Source organism: Triturus cristatus, chromosome 6 (assembly GCF_964204655.1).
Source record: "Triturus cristatus chromosome 6, aTriCri1.1, whole genome shotgun sequence".
Lineage (NCBI taxonomy): Eukaryota > Metazoa > Chordata > Amphibia > Caudata > Salamandridae > Triturus > Triturus cristatus.
The window spans coordinates 26,038,176-26,056,065 of record NC_140589.1 but is presented as its reverse complement, the minus strand read 5'-3'; the positions used below and the strand labels follow the sequence as shown (position 1 = coordinate 26,056,065).

Genomic DNA, 17,890 nt, shown 5'->3' with positions numbered 1-17,890 from the left:
ATTAATTGTGTAATTAAGGGATCTATGTAGAGCGCGAACAAGATTGGAGAGCATGGGCAGCCCTGTCTCGTACCCCTTTTTATATTGATCCTATCTGATCTTTCCCCCATTGATTGAATTCTAGCCGTAGGTGATGAATACATAGCCTGAATAGCTTGACAAAATCTAGGGCCAAGTCCCCTTTCCTCCATAACCTTCCATAGAAAACTCCATCTAACGCGATCAAATGCCTTCTCTGCATCGAGGAGGATCATTGCGACCCTCTCTCCCCTAGCAGCACCGATGTCAAATAATGTAATAGCTCTCCTAATATGGTTTGTAGTTCCTCTTCCTGGGATAAATCCATGCTGCCAGGGGGAGACCAAGGACGCAATAACCCTCCCGATACGAGTGGCCATAATTTTGGCATATAGCTTGTTATCACTGTTAATCAGTGATATTGGTCTGTAGGAGCCTGGGTTAGTCTTTGGTTTCCCTTTTTTATGAAAGATTACTATATTGGTTTCTTGCCAAGACTCAGGTATTATTCCGGTATTCATAACACCATTGAATAGATCTAAGAGCAGTGGTGTTGTTTCCTCCCTTTGACTTTTATATACCTCTAACGGTATGGCGTCTGGGCCCGCCGCCTTTCCGCTTGCAAGATCTTGCAGAGCTTCCGATACCTCCGTCAATGTGATATCTTGTTCCAGTAATTCGATCTGGCCTAAATTTAGCTTACTGCCCATGTCTAACCGACTTATATTTGGGTGCCCTCCAACCGCTTCCTCCTGATATAGTTCTTGGTAAAATTTCCTAAACCCCTCCAAAATTTCACCAGGTTTGTTGTATATTTGGCCCTGATATTCAATTTGTGTCACAATGTTTTTACTTGCAACCTGCCTGATTCGCAAGGCAAGAGCTCTACCTGCTTGCTCACCGGTTTCATAAAGGCATGATCTCTGTGCCTGATAGTATGCTGCCGCCTTTCTTGCTAATTGTTTCTGGATCTCAGCTTTTAAGGAGTTTACTTTATGTAGGCTCTCAACAGATTGATCACCTGTAATTAAATCTTGTCTATGTTGTGTCTCTGCCTCGCTCAATTTTCCCATCCATGCTTCCCTTTCCCTATTAGCCTTTTTCCATACGTTGGTGGTATAGCTTATGGTCTCTCCTCTTATTCCTGCCTTGAAGCTATCCCACACCACTCCCCTTGATGCGCTATACCTATTAGCGTCAAAAAAGGACTGGGACCATTTTTTCATATGAGTGATGTAGTCGACATCCGCTAATAGTTTTTTATCAAATGTCCAAGGTCTAGGAACCTTGAATGATCTATTAATGACCATATTTAAGACTAGGGGGTTGTGATCTGACATGATTTTGGGAAGCTTGTTTATTTGAACACTCTTAAGTAAGGTAGTCGAGATCATAAAATAATCTAATTTCGAATATTTATTAAAAGGATGTGAATAATAAGTAAACCCTGGATCTCCGGTCGATAAGTTTCCCCAAACATCGTATAAGCCATGTGACTGCATCATTGACATAATTGCTCTAAACACCCTTGGCTTCCTGCCTATGTATGCACTATCATCCGTGAAATTCGCAGAGATGTTAAAATCTCCACATAGTACTAAGTTGGTATGCCAATCAATTAATTCATTTTCAATGTGGCTAAAAACTTGTGGCTCGTCTGTGTTAGATCCATATACTGTGCAAATAGTGAAACCTAAGTTCATTTCGCATATTGCCCATCTTCCTAGTGAATCCGCCTTACACCTTTTGGCCCCCCCTAACCCCACTTTGCCAATTATGGCCACGCCTCTTATCATAGAAGTCTGGTATGTACATGACAACAATTCATAGCCTTTAAAATTCAACCAGTGTTTTTTGCTCCAAGGTAAGTGGGTCTCTTGTAGACATATTAAATCTAAGTTTATCATATTTAGATACTGTTCAAGCTTCCCCCTCTTTTTCCAATCATTTAATCCTCCTATGTTAAGAGATCCAATACTTAGCTTCGGCATTGCCAATTTTTAAATACTTCCATAACATCAACCTGTCCGGATACCTGAATTCATAATAAGAACCCATCCTTTGTTTCAAATTTCCTCCTTCATTCGAAATCCCTTTAACAGTACGAACTCTCTTTGGTTTTTTATTTTCTCCCCCCAGATCCACCACCCAACCCCCTTTCCCCCCTCCCTTCCCCCCCCCTCTTGCCACCCCCCCTCCTGCCACCCTTCGAGGCATCCTGGGTTTAGACTCAGCCAGCTGTTGATGGCCGTGTGTTCCACACGCCTGAGCCTACTACCTGGCCTGATACTATATGATCATACTGAGTGTCAACCTTATATCAGATAATAGTAGTTAATAGTTTGTCGGCACTAAATGTCTTCTTCTGTTCAGTTACCATTGTTTTGCTTCATTCTTGCTTCAACCTCCTTAAGATAGACCTCCGCCTGTATCTCACTTGTGAAGCTCCTTGCTGTGCCTTTATATGTTATTTTTAATCGTGCCGGATTTTGCAGGTAGACTGTTGCTCCAAGCTTTTCAAAAGGGGCAAACAGCTGTCTCATTCGCCATCGTCTTTCAACTGTTGCGTGTGCAAAATCTGGTCTTACAAAAAACTTAAAGCCCCTATATTCTCTTTGAGCCGTTGGCCTAGCCAAGTCATATATTGTGTCACGTACCAAAAAGTTTCCAAAGTTGACTAGGAAAGCTCTCGGATATTTAAGAGATTTCTCTGACCGTTTTGGTAATGTTAGTGGAAAGCGATGTGCTCGGCATACTTCTTTATCCATTTCCCAGGAGTTGAGTTCCGGGAAAGAAGATTTTAGTAAATTAATCATGAAGTTTCTTGGATCACTACCTTCAGAGCCCTCGGGAATCCCAAGAAATCGAAGATTATTCCTTCTTGTTCTATTTTCTTGGTCTTCAACCTTTGTCATTAGGTCTTTGATTATACCCTCGTGCTCCTTTGCTTGGAGTTGTAATCTGCCAACGTCTGATTCCAGGTTTTCTGCGCGAACTTCTACCGAACACATTCTATCAGAGATTTCCTGACATGTATTGCCAACTTTGTTGATAGCTCCTACCAATTTTTGAATAGCGACATGGTTTCTTTGACTATCTTTCTTTACATCTTGATGAAAATTTTTAATTGATTCGAAGACTTCACTCAGTGTAGGTTCTCTATGCTTCAGCTGCTCGTCGTCATCCGGATTATCAAAAAAAATATTCTTATTTCTTTCAGATTCTGCGTTTGTTTTGCGATGAGGACTTTTGCGTGAGAGTTTGGTTCTCGCTGTTTTTTGTTCTGGATTGCTCCCAGGATCTGTCGTTTCATCCTGAATTATATTTGGGTGCCTTTTGGGTTTGCTTCTTTTTCTCCCAGTTTTCTTTGTTGATATATAATCATAAAGTAGAGCATTTTTAGATCCGATTTCTGTCGGTAAAAGTACTTTTTTGTCCAGTTCCTCCTGTCTAGGATTCTCGCCAAGATCGGTCTCTTCACTGGATTTGCTGTATTCACTGTATTCACTGGAAATTGATATTCCTGTCTCATAGATCTCCGATTCAGAGCCATCGGAAACTTCCGCTGAGGCATACCCCTTCGTAGCTCGGTTAATATTCGATAGTTCTACTGTAGTGCTGCCTTTCACTTTCCGCATATTTCCCTGTTCTAGATGTTCTGCCGGGACTAAAACCTCATCTACAGCAGTTATGGTCCTATTTTGTAATCCTTGTTGATCCATTGTGATTGATACAGTTTCATTATAGGTGCCGTTCTGCTGTCTTTCTTTAATTGCGGGGCTGAATATATTTGAAATTCTGGGTTGAGAGCCTGTTGAATGCCCAGTTATATTAGCCACAGCTTTTAATTTTTTAATCATCTGTAGTCTTTTAGCCTTTTTCTCCAATAGGTCAAGATTCTCTCTACTTGCCAATTCCTTTTCCTTTTCTATTTCTTTTGCTCTCTGGTTTTCCTTAGCTTTCTTTTTTAATTTCTCAGCTTCCTTATTCCGTTTCTGTTCAATCTGACCATTCTCGATGTTTCTATCTTTTCCATCAGACTTGATATCTTTCATTTTGCCATCGTCATTATTTTCGTCGTTCTTTTCCATTGCTTTGTAACCCCTGGTTTCGGGTCGTCTTTGTGTTCCTTTTATCTTCTGAGATCCTTGTAGATTGAGGATCTCTTTAGTATTCCCTCTGTCCCGGTCCTCTAAGTCCTCTAAGTTCTCTTCTCGTTCATAATTTTCTTGTATTTCCAGTTTTTCTTGATCAGCCACACCTCCTTGAACCTGGGTCTGAGCCTTTGCTTTAGCTTTTGTATCGGTTGTTGTATCATTCTTTATCCCAGTCTGATTCTGGTTTTGAGTTTGAGTTTCATCTTGCGAAACAGAGTCACTGGTTCTATCATTGTTTTTCTCTTTATCTTTTTCCACATCTTTCTCCATGATTGTGTTCAAAATTTGTATGGTAATTTCCGTTATATTTGCTAACAGCGCTGCGTTACCTCTGGCCCCAAGTCCTCCACCTTTAAATCTTGTAGTTGTTTTAAGTAACCTTGGGGGTCCAGCATACGCTCTTTTCGCCCAAAGAATCTTAATGACAAGACCTGTGTTTTTCCCCAGTTGTAGGTCTAAATAGATCACCTGAGAGTTTAGGCCAACCACCAGAGAGCCCATACGTGGTTCAGCTCCTTTTGCTCCTTTTGCTCCTTTCACTCCAGGTATATTATTACTGTTGTACTGTTGTGCTGTATATGTTTTTTTTTAGTTTTTTTTGCTCTCTCTTTCTTTTTTTTTTGAATTTCCTTACTTTCCCTTGTTTTCTCTTTTATTTTTTCTCGTGTTATTCTTGGCCTCCCCCGGGCGTGCTAGATTAAAAGCGTCGTCTCCTTGACAACGACACAACACGATCTCACGCGATCTCCCGCCTACATATCCTCCGCAGTCGTGTCTGCAGATGACAGGTGATGTCAGTCAGCAGCAGCAGCAGCCAGCGGTCAGCGGTCAGCGGAGCGGAGCACAGAAGTTGACGGTGGGGCAGAGAGGCAGAGAGGCAGCGAGGCAGAAGCTATTAACAGAAATCACGAGGAAATAGCTTCAATCACATCCCGGCTTCGCGTTGCATCTTCGCTCCTTGTTTTTCCATTATGGAGCCATACATAGCAAGCAAACTCTGCTAGCGCTACGGCACCGAGGCAGTAAGTCAGGGACCCGGGGGGTAGCCGGTAGGTTATAGCCGATAGTAAGAAAGTTAGAGGATTTTTACACACAAGCCGCGTAATCGCGTCTTTTTTTTTCCCCCCTTATCTGGCAGGCCTCAGCTTCTTTTCCCAACGCAAAAGTCTATTGCACACAGTTCATGTTCAGCAGTTATCAATCACAATCAAACACGATAGAAGAGTGCTGCAAAAGCAAAGGTATCCGCTTACATTTCACTTTTCACTCTTCTTGCCGCGCCACAGTCATCCTGGCAGACACTGAACGTAATCATCGCCTGGGAGTCTTAGGATCCGGCAGTTGAGTTAGAGCTGACGATGGAAGATTAGAGATTAGAATTTTGAGGTTGACAACCAGCGTTGTACTATATTAGGCATCTTACAAGGTCCCAGGTCTCAGGAGCAGGCTCTGCAGCGACCTCTCACACAGACGCCATCTTGCCTCACGTCACCTAACTTCATTTGTAGCACCTGATGGAATTTTTCAGTTTTGCATAATGCCATTTGGACTGTCCACAGCTATTTAGAAAGTAATGACTAAAATGTTAAATGGAATTTCCAAAAATCCGTTTTCCAGGATGACATTTTGATATTTGCAGAAACACTGGAAATCCATGATACTATTTTGAAGTGTGAGCTAAGTGTCTTGTTAGAAAAAGGTGCCACTTTGAGAAAAGACTACTGTATTTTTGGTGTTAATGAAGTAGAGTACTTGGGGCATGTGTTGTCCACTGAGGGAGTAAGACCAAAACCTGGGTTAGTTCACAGCACTGTAAAGGTTTCATCACTCGTGTGATGAAAACAAGGCATGTGTGAGCTCTATTCTAAATTTATGAAGAATTAATCCAATCTCACAGAATGGTACAGGAATTTACTTAAGCTCAATACTGAGTTTGTATGGTCACCTTTGCGTCAGGAAAATTTTGAGCTGATCAAACAAAGTATCATTTCAGCGCCTCCTTCACATCCTTATTCAGAAAAACTTAGAACATTTGTCACAGTCGATGCCAGTGCATATGAAATGGGGACTGTATTGTTCCAGTAGGATGGTGCTAAGGAGGTTACAGTTGGATTTGCTTCCAGACAGTTGAAAGATGTGGAGTCCAGGTATTCCGTCATTGAAAAAGAAATGCTTTCCTTTCATGGGGGTTGAAAAGTTCAAACCATGCTTGTGGGTTAAAACATGTTTTTTTAAGAACTGATCATCGTCCTTTGGTTGATATTTTGTCTGGAGAAAAACATTAAAAATCCACTGCTCAGTTGGCTAGATTGTCTACCAAATTGTTGTTCAAATTTAAAATGAAACATATTGTAGGTGGCAAGAATGTTAAGGTGGATTGTTTATCGAGGTTGTCTTTGGTTGATCAACATGACATTGATGAAGAAGAGGTTGAGGAATGTATCATTGTCAAAGTTGAAGATCGGGTTGGGTGTGAGAACATGGACACTTGGTGCAATGAATTGAGGTCTGATCTTGATTTGCAAGAAGTCCTCTATTTTGTGACAAAAGGGTGGCCCGAGAGACATCAGTAAGGGTCAGGTTGCCGCCTTACTATAAAATTGCTCATCAGTTGTCTTTGGAAAATGGTATATTGGTGAGTAGAGGCAAACTCATTCCAGCTATTTATTTCAGACCGAGGGTTTTGGAAACAACACGTGCTGTTCTTCTGGGCATGAGTGCCACCAGACATAGAGTTTGTTGCAGTTTCTGGTGGCCTGGATTGGATGCAGATGTAGAAGATCTGGTTCGTAATTGGTTGCAGTGTTCTTACAGTGACAAACATCTCATCACAGCTGTTCCCTCTCCATTGTCGTCACCTTGTCCAGACAAGGTATGGCAGGAAGTTGCTGTTGATTTTTTCAGTCCATTTAATTTGTTACCCAGCAAAATGAGATTTTATTGTGTTGATAGACCATCTTTCATGATGAGTTGAGGTAAAGGCTGTGGCTGAACCTACGACTGGCAGTGTTTTAGGATTTTTCAAGAAAGTGTTCACTAGAGATGGAGTTTCATCCGAGATTTTCTCTGACAAAGAAGGTCAATTCACATCTACAATCATGAAAGAGTTTCTGGACTAATGCAGAATCAAACACTTGCGTCACTCCACTCTATTATCCACAATTTAATGTCAAGGTGAAGAGATTTAACAAAGTGTTGGTGGAGAGTATTCAAAGTGTGCCTAAGTCTAGCAAAGACTGTGGAGGCTGTTAGACACTTGTTGTGGGCCTACCGGTCAACACCAGGCATGGGTGGTTGCGTGGAAACGCCCATGTACCACCCAAGTAACCAGTGTTTAAGTTGTCAAAAAATACGTACCGGGGCTCTCTTCAGGAAACAGCGAGCATCAGCCCGTTTCTACTGTTAGTGCCGACTGAAACAGAACCAACTACTAACCATGAAAGCGGGGAGAGGATGTAGTCTAATAGTTAGAGTTGCTGACGTAAGAGCTGGGGAACCAGGTTCGAGTCTAGGCGTCAGCACAACACCCTGTGATTCTCGGCAAATCACTTAATCACCCCATAAATAAATGTGTCCTTAACTGGTGCTCATAAAAAGTGCCAGTGTTGATTATTATGTGCTGGTGCTAAGAACCGGAAACCACCGGCTCAAATTAAGCATTGCATGTAACTTCCCTTTGCCGCTAAGTAACTCAAAGCAGTGCTTTGCGCTGCTCTTCGTTACTTTTAGGGTGCTTTCCGATGCAAAACAAGCTTTGCACTGGAAAGGGAATCCGCAAAAAATACATTTTATGCTGGTCAGCATCATTTGTGTCACTAACCCAATGCAAAATGTTTGAGAATCTCCCCCACTGCTTGAAAGCAGGCGCTAGTGGTATTTCTCTACTTCCAACCAGCAGCTGTGTCTCAAGCTCCAGGCTGCAGCCTGCTGCTGCTAACACTGGCAGGATTCCCGCCCCCTCACACATCCTTTAACTCCTTGTGTCTTTTTTTTAAATCGCACTGGCTTTATTATGAAGCCATCTTTCATGAATCGTTATAGGTTCTTTCACTAGTTCCATTTAGTGTGTTCTGAAGATAAAGGTTCTTTGTGTTCCAGTCTGAGTCTACAGGTTCGCAGGAGTACGTGTGTAGGAGGGTTCTTCGCAAGCTCCTGGACTGTGTTGTTGTGCCCTGGTGTTTGCGTCACCTGTCTGTATGTCTCTTGTGTTTTTTTTAGTTGTATGAAGGGGGGATGTGTTGTATCTTCATTGTTTATTATTAATAGAACATCCATGAGGTAAGAGTATATGCCTGTTTCTCATTGGCTTACCTGATGTTCTTTGTTAGAATGTGCCTTTTTAATCATTAAAGTGTGTGTCAGTAGAATTGGGGCTTCTGGCCCTTTTGCAGCTTTTCCCCTAATGCTTGTAACTTTACATTAAACTCCATGGGCCCGATTCACAGAACTAACTTAAGACAAAATCCTAAACTTACTACCATTTTGGTATTCACAGAAGGCACTTACTCATTTTGGTATTCACAGAAGGCACTTACTAATTTCGGTATTCACAGAAGTTAGGAGTCCTAACTTTAGGACTCCTAAATGCCTTCTGTGAATACCGAAAGTTAAAATTAGGATTTTTCTCAGTTTAGTAGTAGTAAAGTTAGGACTCCTAACTTTAGGACTCCTAAATGCCTTCTGCGAATACCGAAAGCCTTAAAATTAGGATTTTTCTCAGTTTAGTAGTAGTATAGTTAGGACTCCTAACTTTAGGACTCCTGAATGCCTTCTGTGAATACCGAAAGTCTTAAAATTAGGATTTTTCTCAATTTAGTAGTAGTAAAGTTAGGACTCCTAACTTTAGGACTCCTAAATGCCTTCTGTGAATACCGAAAGCCTTAAAATTAGAATTTTTCTCAGTTTAGTAGTAGAAAAGTTAGGAGTCCTAACTTTAGGACTCCTAAACTGAGAAAAATCCTAATTTTAAGGCTTTCGGAATTCACAGAAGGCATTTAGGAGTCCTAAAGTTAGGACTCCTAACTTCTGTGAATACCAAAATGAGTAAGTGCCTTCTGTAAATATGAAAATGGTAGTAAGTTTAGGATTTTGTCTTAAGTTAGTTGTGTGAATCGGGCCCCATGTGGATTAACATTTCTTTGCCTTGGGTCTGAATGACTCCACTTCAGTTTCATTTGAGACTCATTGATTAGGGATCGGCTGGTGCATTTCCCTAATATTTTTCACTTGCAAGAAAAATTGCTACCACACAGTCTCAACTTGAAGTTGACATTTCAGGTAAATAATGTGGACCAGAGTGACAATAGTGTGTTGTCTAAATGAGCACATAAGTCTAGATGTGAGAACGGTAGAGGAGCTTGAAGATGTTGGGTCCTACACACCTTCATAGCCAAGGATGTCATGCATGGTGTTTCTGCTGAGGCCCTGCCTACCCATTGATGTTTGGAGTATTTCGCACTTAATCCCTCAGAACATTTTTTCCACAAAAGGTATCCAGGCTTATTTTGCCTCCATTCTTTCCCCACATGTTGAGGATTCTAAAGGTACTTGGGGGTTGTGGATCCCCCAAGAGAGAACTAAAAAGATAGCCAAAATATAATAATAGAAATGTTTCTTTATAGAACAATACAAAAAGATGCTGTGCAAGAAACCATTTCTTTTTTTCTAAACATGAGAGCAACAGATGGTATTCTGTGCTAATATCCTAATTTCCCCAGCGTTCAGAACAACCAGAGTGGTAAGAAAAATACTATTTTACCACAGTTCTTGCATTTTTCTAACTGGTAGTCAATGTTTCCTATTGTTGTGGTTTCAACCTACTTGGAGTTTGTGGTGGAAAATCCAGGAGTGAACCCAGAAATCTTATATATTTCTCAACAGTAGTGATTACGATTTCAGCAAGAGGTCATTTGTGTAAATTGTTCATAGTTTACCCTCATCAAAATAAATTAGGAATAATGTAATAAAAATAGCTGGCAATGTTTGCATCTCTAATTTTGTATTCAGTGGATGATTTGCAAAAGTAGCACACTGCTACATCCACCAGACCCTTCTAGTTACAGGTGCAGATCGTGTTTGTTCAATACCCAGGAGCTAGGAGCTGAGCTGCAGCTTATAATGAGTTTTCCTTTTGTACCACCTAAGCTTCAGATGGTAAAATATTGTGGATGAAAAATACATATAAAGAAAACTTATGCATTTATGTTTAATGTGCCCAAATAGTGAATTTAGGAATTGTGGTGAATCGTACTACTCGGAATTTGGGGTGACATATACTGAAGAAATGTGTTCTTTCTCGCACACTGGCTTGCATTTCGAATGCACAAATGAAGAGAAATTCATTTGATATTAACAAATGTTCAACTCTTCTGTGATCCCATGCTTCTCTCAAAGGAACAGAAGTCCACTTGCGTGGGTGAGCCTAGCAACTGTGATAAGAAAAGCCCTAAAACACAGTGTGGAAACATCACATTTTTGCCTCCAAGTTCTGCCAATTTTGCTGATGTGAGTAGCAGTGGTATCTGGGCCTGGGCTCAGCTGCCCCCCAGGGGAAACGAATTAAACACAGACATTTCTTGAGTATAAATACTCTGGGGAGTCTAGGGTTGTGTGGGTCCCTCCCCCTACATTCTCCTACCCAGAATGTCCTGCAAACCTCCATGTTTGGCTAAAATCACCCATTTTTTCTGACATATCTGTGAGGGAAGGTTCTGGAATCTGTGAGGCTCAACAAACTACCTACCATCCTGTGTTCCCATACTTGGGACCAGAAATAATGGAGAGGAGGTGACCATCACATGCTCTGCTTCCCAGCTATTGTAAGCTATTATAGGAAAGACCCCACTTCTCCTGAATGAATGGTTGAAATGAGTATTTTGTTCAGAGTCAAGGTAACTGTGGGTAAGGTTTACATCATGACTTAGGACCTAATCTGCTAGTTTGGAGGGACCAAAAACAGTTTGGTATGACGCTAGATTCGAATGTTGAATGTCAAGTGTTAATTTGAGAAAACAGCCTGCAAAGTAAGAACATAGAAGTGTTTACAGAGAAAAATATTTTTTAATATAGGATTCACCTCAAAGATGATGCGGCGCCAGTTGTGGCAAAAGTGAGACCAGTACTGAATCCTTTGAAGGAACCATAGAGAAGGAACTCAAACATCTACTGGATACATAAATTATAGAGGAAACTGAGTTGTCTTTGTGGCTTGCACCTGTGATTCTGGTGATCAAAATGGGTGAAGACTTGATGATGTGCGTCTACTTGAGAAATCTTAACACTACAGTATGAATTGATCATCAACTTTTACCAAATACTACTGCTACAATTAATATGGCTGGAGGTATCAGCAGTTATAGCATTCTAGATCTGTCATCCCTATATCATGGAGTGGAGCCCAATCCAGACTAAGCACTTAACATCTTTTGTTATGATGATGGGAAACTCAAATTGCTTCTCTTTTGTTTGTCGTAGCTTCAGGATGGGCTGCCCTTCCACACTTCTCCTGATAAACATGCTGCCCCTGTACGTGGCTGGACCTCATGCTAGTCTTTGTGACAGGCCAAAGCTAATACCTTGCAAAGACCAGATTGACATTACATTTATTTCACAAAGTGAGTTCTGACCAGTTCCTTCTGTGGACGATAGGCCCACCCCGACAAGTGAGGCACTGTTTTTATTGGGAGAAGTGTAGAATCGCAAATTCTGGAACTTTTTCCTCACAGAAATGTGAGGAAAGGTTGTGATTTTAACCAGTTTTATGTTTGCAGTGCATCCTGGGTAAGAAAAAGTGGAGGGAGCCATGTAAATTCTCACAAACTTGGAAAAGTAGACGCTCTGAGGCATCTACTTTTCAGAAGTGTGTGGGGTTGGTAGAATTCTCTGGGTACCATTTGACCCTGGAACCAAATACCACAGCTAACCACATCCCCAGAAAAATTTAAGTTCAAAGGAAAAATCTTGATATCTCCATGTTACTTTCTTGTAACGGGTGATAGACCTTTCCACACAAGTGCGGTAAAGTTTTATCCTTATACCAGAGTCCTAGTCCTGCTGGATCTCGGAAGCTTTCAACGCTATCAGCGGTAGCTTTGAGACTGAAGTTGTCATATATTGGGTAGCACTAAGATAACACGTTTTCTTTCCAACCAGCAAAACAGTTTAGTTTCCCATCTTTCTTCTCCTCAGTAAACCTCTTACATGTGACATACCTCATAGCCTGGTGATTTCACGGTTCCTCTTTAATCTTCACTTTTAGCTGATCATGTTGTCAGTGATAGTGGTGGCAGACAAAGTATCATTCTAATGCCCACTGGCTGTGTTTACCTCTTGCATACAGAATATTGCATTGAACCTTCATGATGACATTAATGCTCAATGACTTACTGGTTCTTCCTACCTACAAGATATTGTCTTGTACATTTCTGGTCACCTCAAGCACATCAGCTAACTTGCGTTGGTGATATCACTTATGCCTTTGGCTTCACCTGATGGTGATGCTAATACCCACTCAGTCAAGAGACCTATTTTGCTGCAAGGATGTCAGCTAACAGATGCCTATGAAGCTGTTGTTGCCTCGGTCAACAGGACAGAAAACCCATCCTGGTCCAAAATATAGTAATCATATCCTTCTGATTGTGAATTCAGAGCTCCTGAATTTACAATCTGCACCTCTTCCATAGAGGCTTCCTGAAACTGGCTATTCAGCACAACCTTGCCATTCTGAATGTAGTTTTTAGATAATCTTGGTTATGGGAACAGCCTAAACATGGGAAGCCAAGGGGTTTACTCCATCGCCTGCAAGGAGGTCACACTGAAGCAGATTACCTGCTCAGTAGGCTTTAGCAACAAGAACAAGTTGTGCTTTACATTCATAACCTCCATTAGACACCAGATGGGAAAACTCACTTGAGTGGTTTACTCCTTGTAGACTGGGTGTTTCATGACATAGACCTCTGCTTCTTTTGTTTAGGATAATTCAATCACTACTTATTCCCTTATTTCTGTGCACCACCAAGACTGATGCAAGTTTTAGATACATCGCTACTCCTGATGGAGTTCTCTCCATCCATACATCTGCAGTCTTGAAAGTTTTCGGGTACCTTATTGAACCACAAACAGTACCACTTCTCACCCAACTTACTTACAGCACCCTGAGGTCACTGCTAGGATATGTGGTATATTGCAAACCCCTTTCCTCATCGCAGTGGACCCGACAGAAGGAAAAGGATAGGGTGAAAGAGATATCCTTCAGAGGATTGGTTTTATGCATTACCAGTATGGGGTAGTACTTCACAACATCTCACCTCAGTGCTAATTTTGGAGGACAAGTGTGCCTGGCCATTCATTGAAGAGCATTGAACCAAGAGAGTGTGAGCTTCCTTCACCTTGCCTTTGGTCAGCAGCCACCTTGCAGATTCAGGAAGCCATCTGTGTGAAGAGAGCAGACTGAAGCCTAAGTAAAGTGTGCACATATGTCTAATTTCAGATCTCAGGAAAAAGAAGAGGAGCGAAGGATCAGAAGAAAGACACAGACAGCGAGAGGGCATAGTGTCACCCACCGTATGCTGATGATCATCACAATACATGGGGATGTGGCTGCGACTAGAAGCCAGCGCCAGTCCCGGATCAGGTACGCCACCAGGGATAGAAGCATGCTCCCGAAGCTCCAGAACAGGCTGCTCAGGCACCCGGCCAAGGTGCGGTGCTTCGTGTCCATCCACTCTACACCTGCAAGAGAAGATGCAACGAGTAAATGTTGATAGTTGTCTGTTGCCTTTTAACATAAGATCTTGGAATTTCATCAAAGGGATAATTCACCTCCTTTATCTGACCCTTACGTTGTATTGTGGGCCATTTATTTCTTTGTACCTTCTCTTAGACCACAACCTGTTGACAGGGTGACATTACAGCAGCACATAGTAGCTGTTGAGCTTCTAGAGCAATTCCAATGCAGCATTTCCTTGACCTGGATTGGAGGACAAACTGGTCCACACGGGGGCTTGGACCTGCTGTTACCCACTGGCAAAGTTGCATGAAGCAAGAGGCTGAAAAAGCAGATGTGCCTCAACAAGGCCCCTGTCTTGATCATTGTTAGCAGGACACTTTTCCCATCCCTTGGCTCCCACTAGGCAATCTGGAGAGTTGTGGGAGTTATACTCTTGGATTCTTTGGACCAACTGTACCATTGCACCTGAAAACAATTATTTGCAGCAAAAAAGGTCAGCAAGAGATTCCTGGTGGCCTGCCACCATGAAACAAGATGGTGGCCCCAGTCGTGCAAGCACTCTTGCATCGGACAAAGAAACTCAGTTTTGTGTATGGATTCAGCAAGAAGAAGCAGAAGAGAGACCACAAAGAGGTGCCCTTGGTTGCTGCTGTGAAAGGCGGTGATATAGAAGAATCCCTAGCACAGAACTTGTCAGTTAAGAAAATGATGAGAAGTTGCATTTCAAATAGAAGCACTGGCACTTGACATGCTAGCGAAGGTGGTCATATTTATCACTAGGTAAATATATCCTACATCATCCTCAAGGAAACCAGTTCAGGGGCCTAGCCTGCTTCTGTGCAAAAGAATAACAGCTATCCAAACAAAGTATTTGTTTGCCCCCCCCCCCCCCACACAATGGAAGTTAGAGAATGAAAATCTTAATTTAATAAATACTTCTGGGCAGTTTGAAGCAAAAAGTGAAGCAATAAGGGAGCTCTGCTCACAGGCATGCAGATGTCCGTACTACACGCTAGTTTGAGCCCAAAACAATATGACGCCATCATAAGATATTGACACTTTGTTTACAAAGCTGTGAGAGGAGAGCATCTGACCAGGAAGCACCAGGATGGGCATGTGGACCTTTCAGGAGAGAGACACAAGTATTGCTTTCTAGAAATGGATCAAGCCACAATGAAGAGTAGATGGGCTTCTAAGCCAATTTGTCCTCTGTCAGTCAATGCCTCTCTAACAATCCTCATAAGAATGTTTCAAGAATATGGTGGGGTTTGGCTGCAGCATATACTACCCACCGAAGGGGGATATATCTAGCTAGTCTTGTAAGAGCACCCCTGCAGGGGCTAGAAGTTATATGTGTTGTGCATTCGTGGCACTATGCAGGCTGTGAATTGTGTGCAACAGAATAAAAGCTGTGTCTCCATCTGTAGCCCTGGTCGGGCTCCACAAAGAGTTTTTCAAGGTTCTGTTGTAGCCCCCACACTCTACAGCCTCTATCATGAAAACCTGGGTGACAACATTAAAGACTAGCATATTACACCATCAGTATGATACAACCAATTTGTTGTCAATATTTCCTTTCCCTCTGACATCTCCTTATTGGAAAAGCCTCTGGATCCTATAGACCCTTGGAAGATCACTCATCTTCTCTGATTTAGTCCCAACAACACTGAGTATGGTTTATTTCTCCTCGGTTTTCTGCCACCCAGGTTCAGTACTGATTGTACTCTATAAGCATTCTGGACTGGGCACTGACCATTGCGCTTGGGTTCCCTCGTGATAGCCAACTCAAGCTATGCATAAACATCAACAACACGGTCAGAAAGGCCAATCCAGCTCAGACTAGCCTGTGACTTTAATTGTTTTTACTGGAGCAATCCAGAAAGGGACTGGTTCAAGCTCTGCTCCTCTCTAGACTGCACAATGGTAAATTAATTATCTCTGCTATTTCAAAAATTCACATCCGCTCTCAAAGCTGCACTTCACGCCTTAAAATCGATTTGTACTTCATGTGGCAAAAGGCGGCATATGAAAATGTTGTGGACTTAGTAGTGACAGCGAGAAAAATTTGGAAGTTTTCACCGAGTTGAAGACTGTGGCGTTACAGGTCAATGACTGTGTCAACAGTTTACAGTGTTATCACTCCTCCATAAGCAATTTAAGGATCGATTCAGGGGCCTGCCTTATCGTTGTCTCTGATGTATTCTGACAAAGTGAAAGTTAAACTTTTGGAACTGGATGTGACACCTTATAGCTATGGGGAAAACATATAGACATGTTGGTGTATCCATAAAAGTGTCATCACTTTTAGGGATAAGACCATAGTAGGGAAGGTCTATGTACCTGCTGTGGGATACTCTGTGATAAGCTGGCCACCCCAGAAGGAACTGGATGTATCTCTTGACCCCAATGAATCCCCTCAGGTTGTGGTTAACAAAGTCACCATTATGCATAAAGATTTGCTAGAGAAATTTGTGAAAGAATATTCAGAAGTAGTCTGACATAAGAATGGGTGCGTGCCAGGGTACATTCACCACATTCACTTAACAAGCATTGGCATTGCCAATAGGTCTCGCTTTTGGAACCTTATAAGTATTTAGTTATGCAGCACAATATCCTTAGTGCAACAACAACTGTTGCATTGCAAAACACCTTTAAGGTCCCAAAGGTGAGACCTATTGGCTATGCCAATGCTTATTGCTGTTTTTGTGGTACTGCAATATATAGGGATGTTATTTGTCACAGTTTATAGTTTGGATTAGATAATTGATGACACTATTGTTCATAGGATCACGACGTTTCCAGTGACAACTTCTTGCTGCCCAGGTCGTGCCGAGGGGTTCCTTTTCCGGTGGTTCTGCTGTCCTGATCGAGCTGAAGGTCCTGCTGCAGTTGTCTCCTCCCTTTGTGTGTGTGGTTGTGGTTGTGTGTGTGGTTGTGTGTGTGGTTGTGTGTATGGTTGTGGTTGTGTGTGGGGTTGTGTGTATGTGTGAGTGGTTGTGTGTGTGACAGTAATACTAAAAGCATCTCAAAATAAAGGAACACAAACATCGAGTTTGGAGAAAGAGAAAGCACGTTGTAAGTCAAACGGGCGCAGCAAAGCATTGACACAACAACAAAAACAAAGCAAGATCACTTAGCGAAGACTGAGTGCTGATACACACAGCCCATCATCTTAAACGTTCGATTGCAACCAATGTGCACTCAAACCTGCCCCCTCCTTGTGAGATGCACCCCATATTTCATGAGGTATAACTGCTGCACCCACCATAGCGCTTTGAGATCTAAAGCGCAATATAGGTCTAATCGACTAAGCAGTCGCAAACATGCTGTGCTTTTAAAGAGAATGTGCCAAAAGTTTCCAGCTTCCTCATGAAAGCGCCAACGAAAGGACTCCCTGAATGGTGCAACGGACATGAAGCAGCCGCTGCGATCAGAAATAAACACTGTGAACGTTGTCCAATTTCACAGTAACATTTCCTTAATGTTCCTTAAGTCACAAAACAGTAATACTAAAAGCATCTCGAAATAAAGGAACACAAACATTGAGTTTGTGGAAAGAGAAAGCACGTTGAGGCAGCGATGGAAGCTACATTTAAGGTGGGCGTGATATTGCCGGACGGAGATGCACCCACTGGGAGAATCCCGAACGCTTGTAAGCGCGAAGGCGGGGGAGGGGCGGAGGCAGGGAGCAAGCAAGAGGAAAGACAGAAGACGCTGAAGGCTGGCGGTTCACGCGTGCACGCTCGCGTGAACGCAAGCTTGTTGCCAGTCAGCAGCACTTTGAAAGCTCACCTACTTCAGTCTCTCCGAGCAGCGCATGCGCGCTGACTCAGCGAGACCTAAAAAGTGCTATTACGTGCCCAGCGTTGGCCACTTCATAGCCTCTTCTTTTTCCCTCCCGATGACTGTCCGCTTCCCCTCCCGTTGTCCACTTCTACCTGATTGACAAAGCCAATAGTTTGCCCATAAGCGAGTTTTGCGTTGCTAA

General features: G+C 42.4%; 1 protein-coding gene across 2 annotated transcripts in view; it reads right to left on the bottom strand.

Annotated features, from left to right (window-relative positions):
- Nucleotides 1–17,890, bottom strand: part of LOC146813671 (solute carrier family 22 member 7-like) — a 482,730-nt gene that overhangs the window by 130,172 nt on the left and 334,668 nt on the right. For both annotated transcript variants that reach the window (XM_085610167.1, XM_085610168.1), the window contains exons 5-6: nucleotides 13,736–13,904; nucleotides 13,481–13,604 (exon numbers count right to left, since the gene is read on the bottom strand). In XM_085610167.1, coding sequence (XP_085466293.1) covers nucleotides 13,481–13,604; nucleotides 13,736–13,904 — 293 coding nt within the window. The remainder of the gene's footprint in view (nucleotides 1–13,480; nucleotides 13,605–13,735; nucleotides 13,905–17,890) is intronic.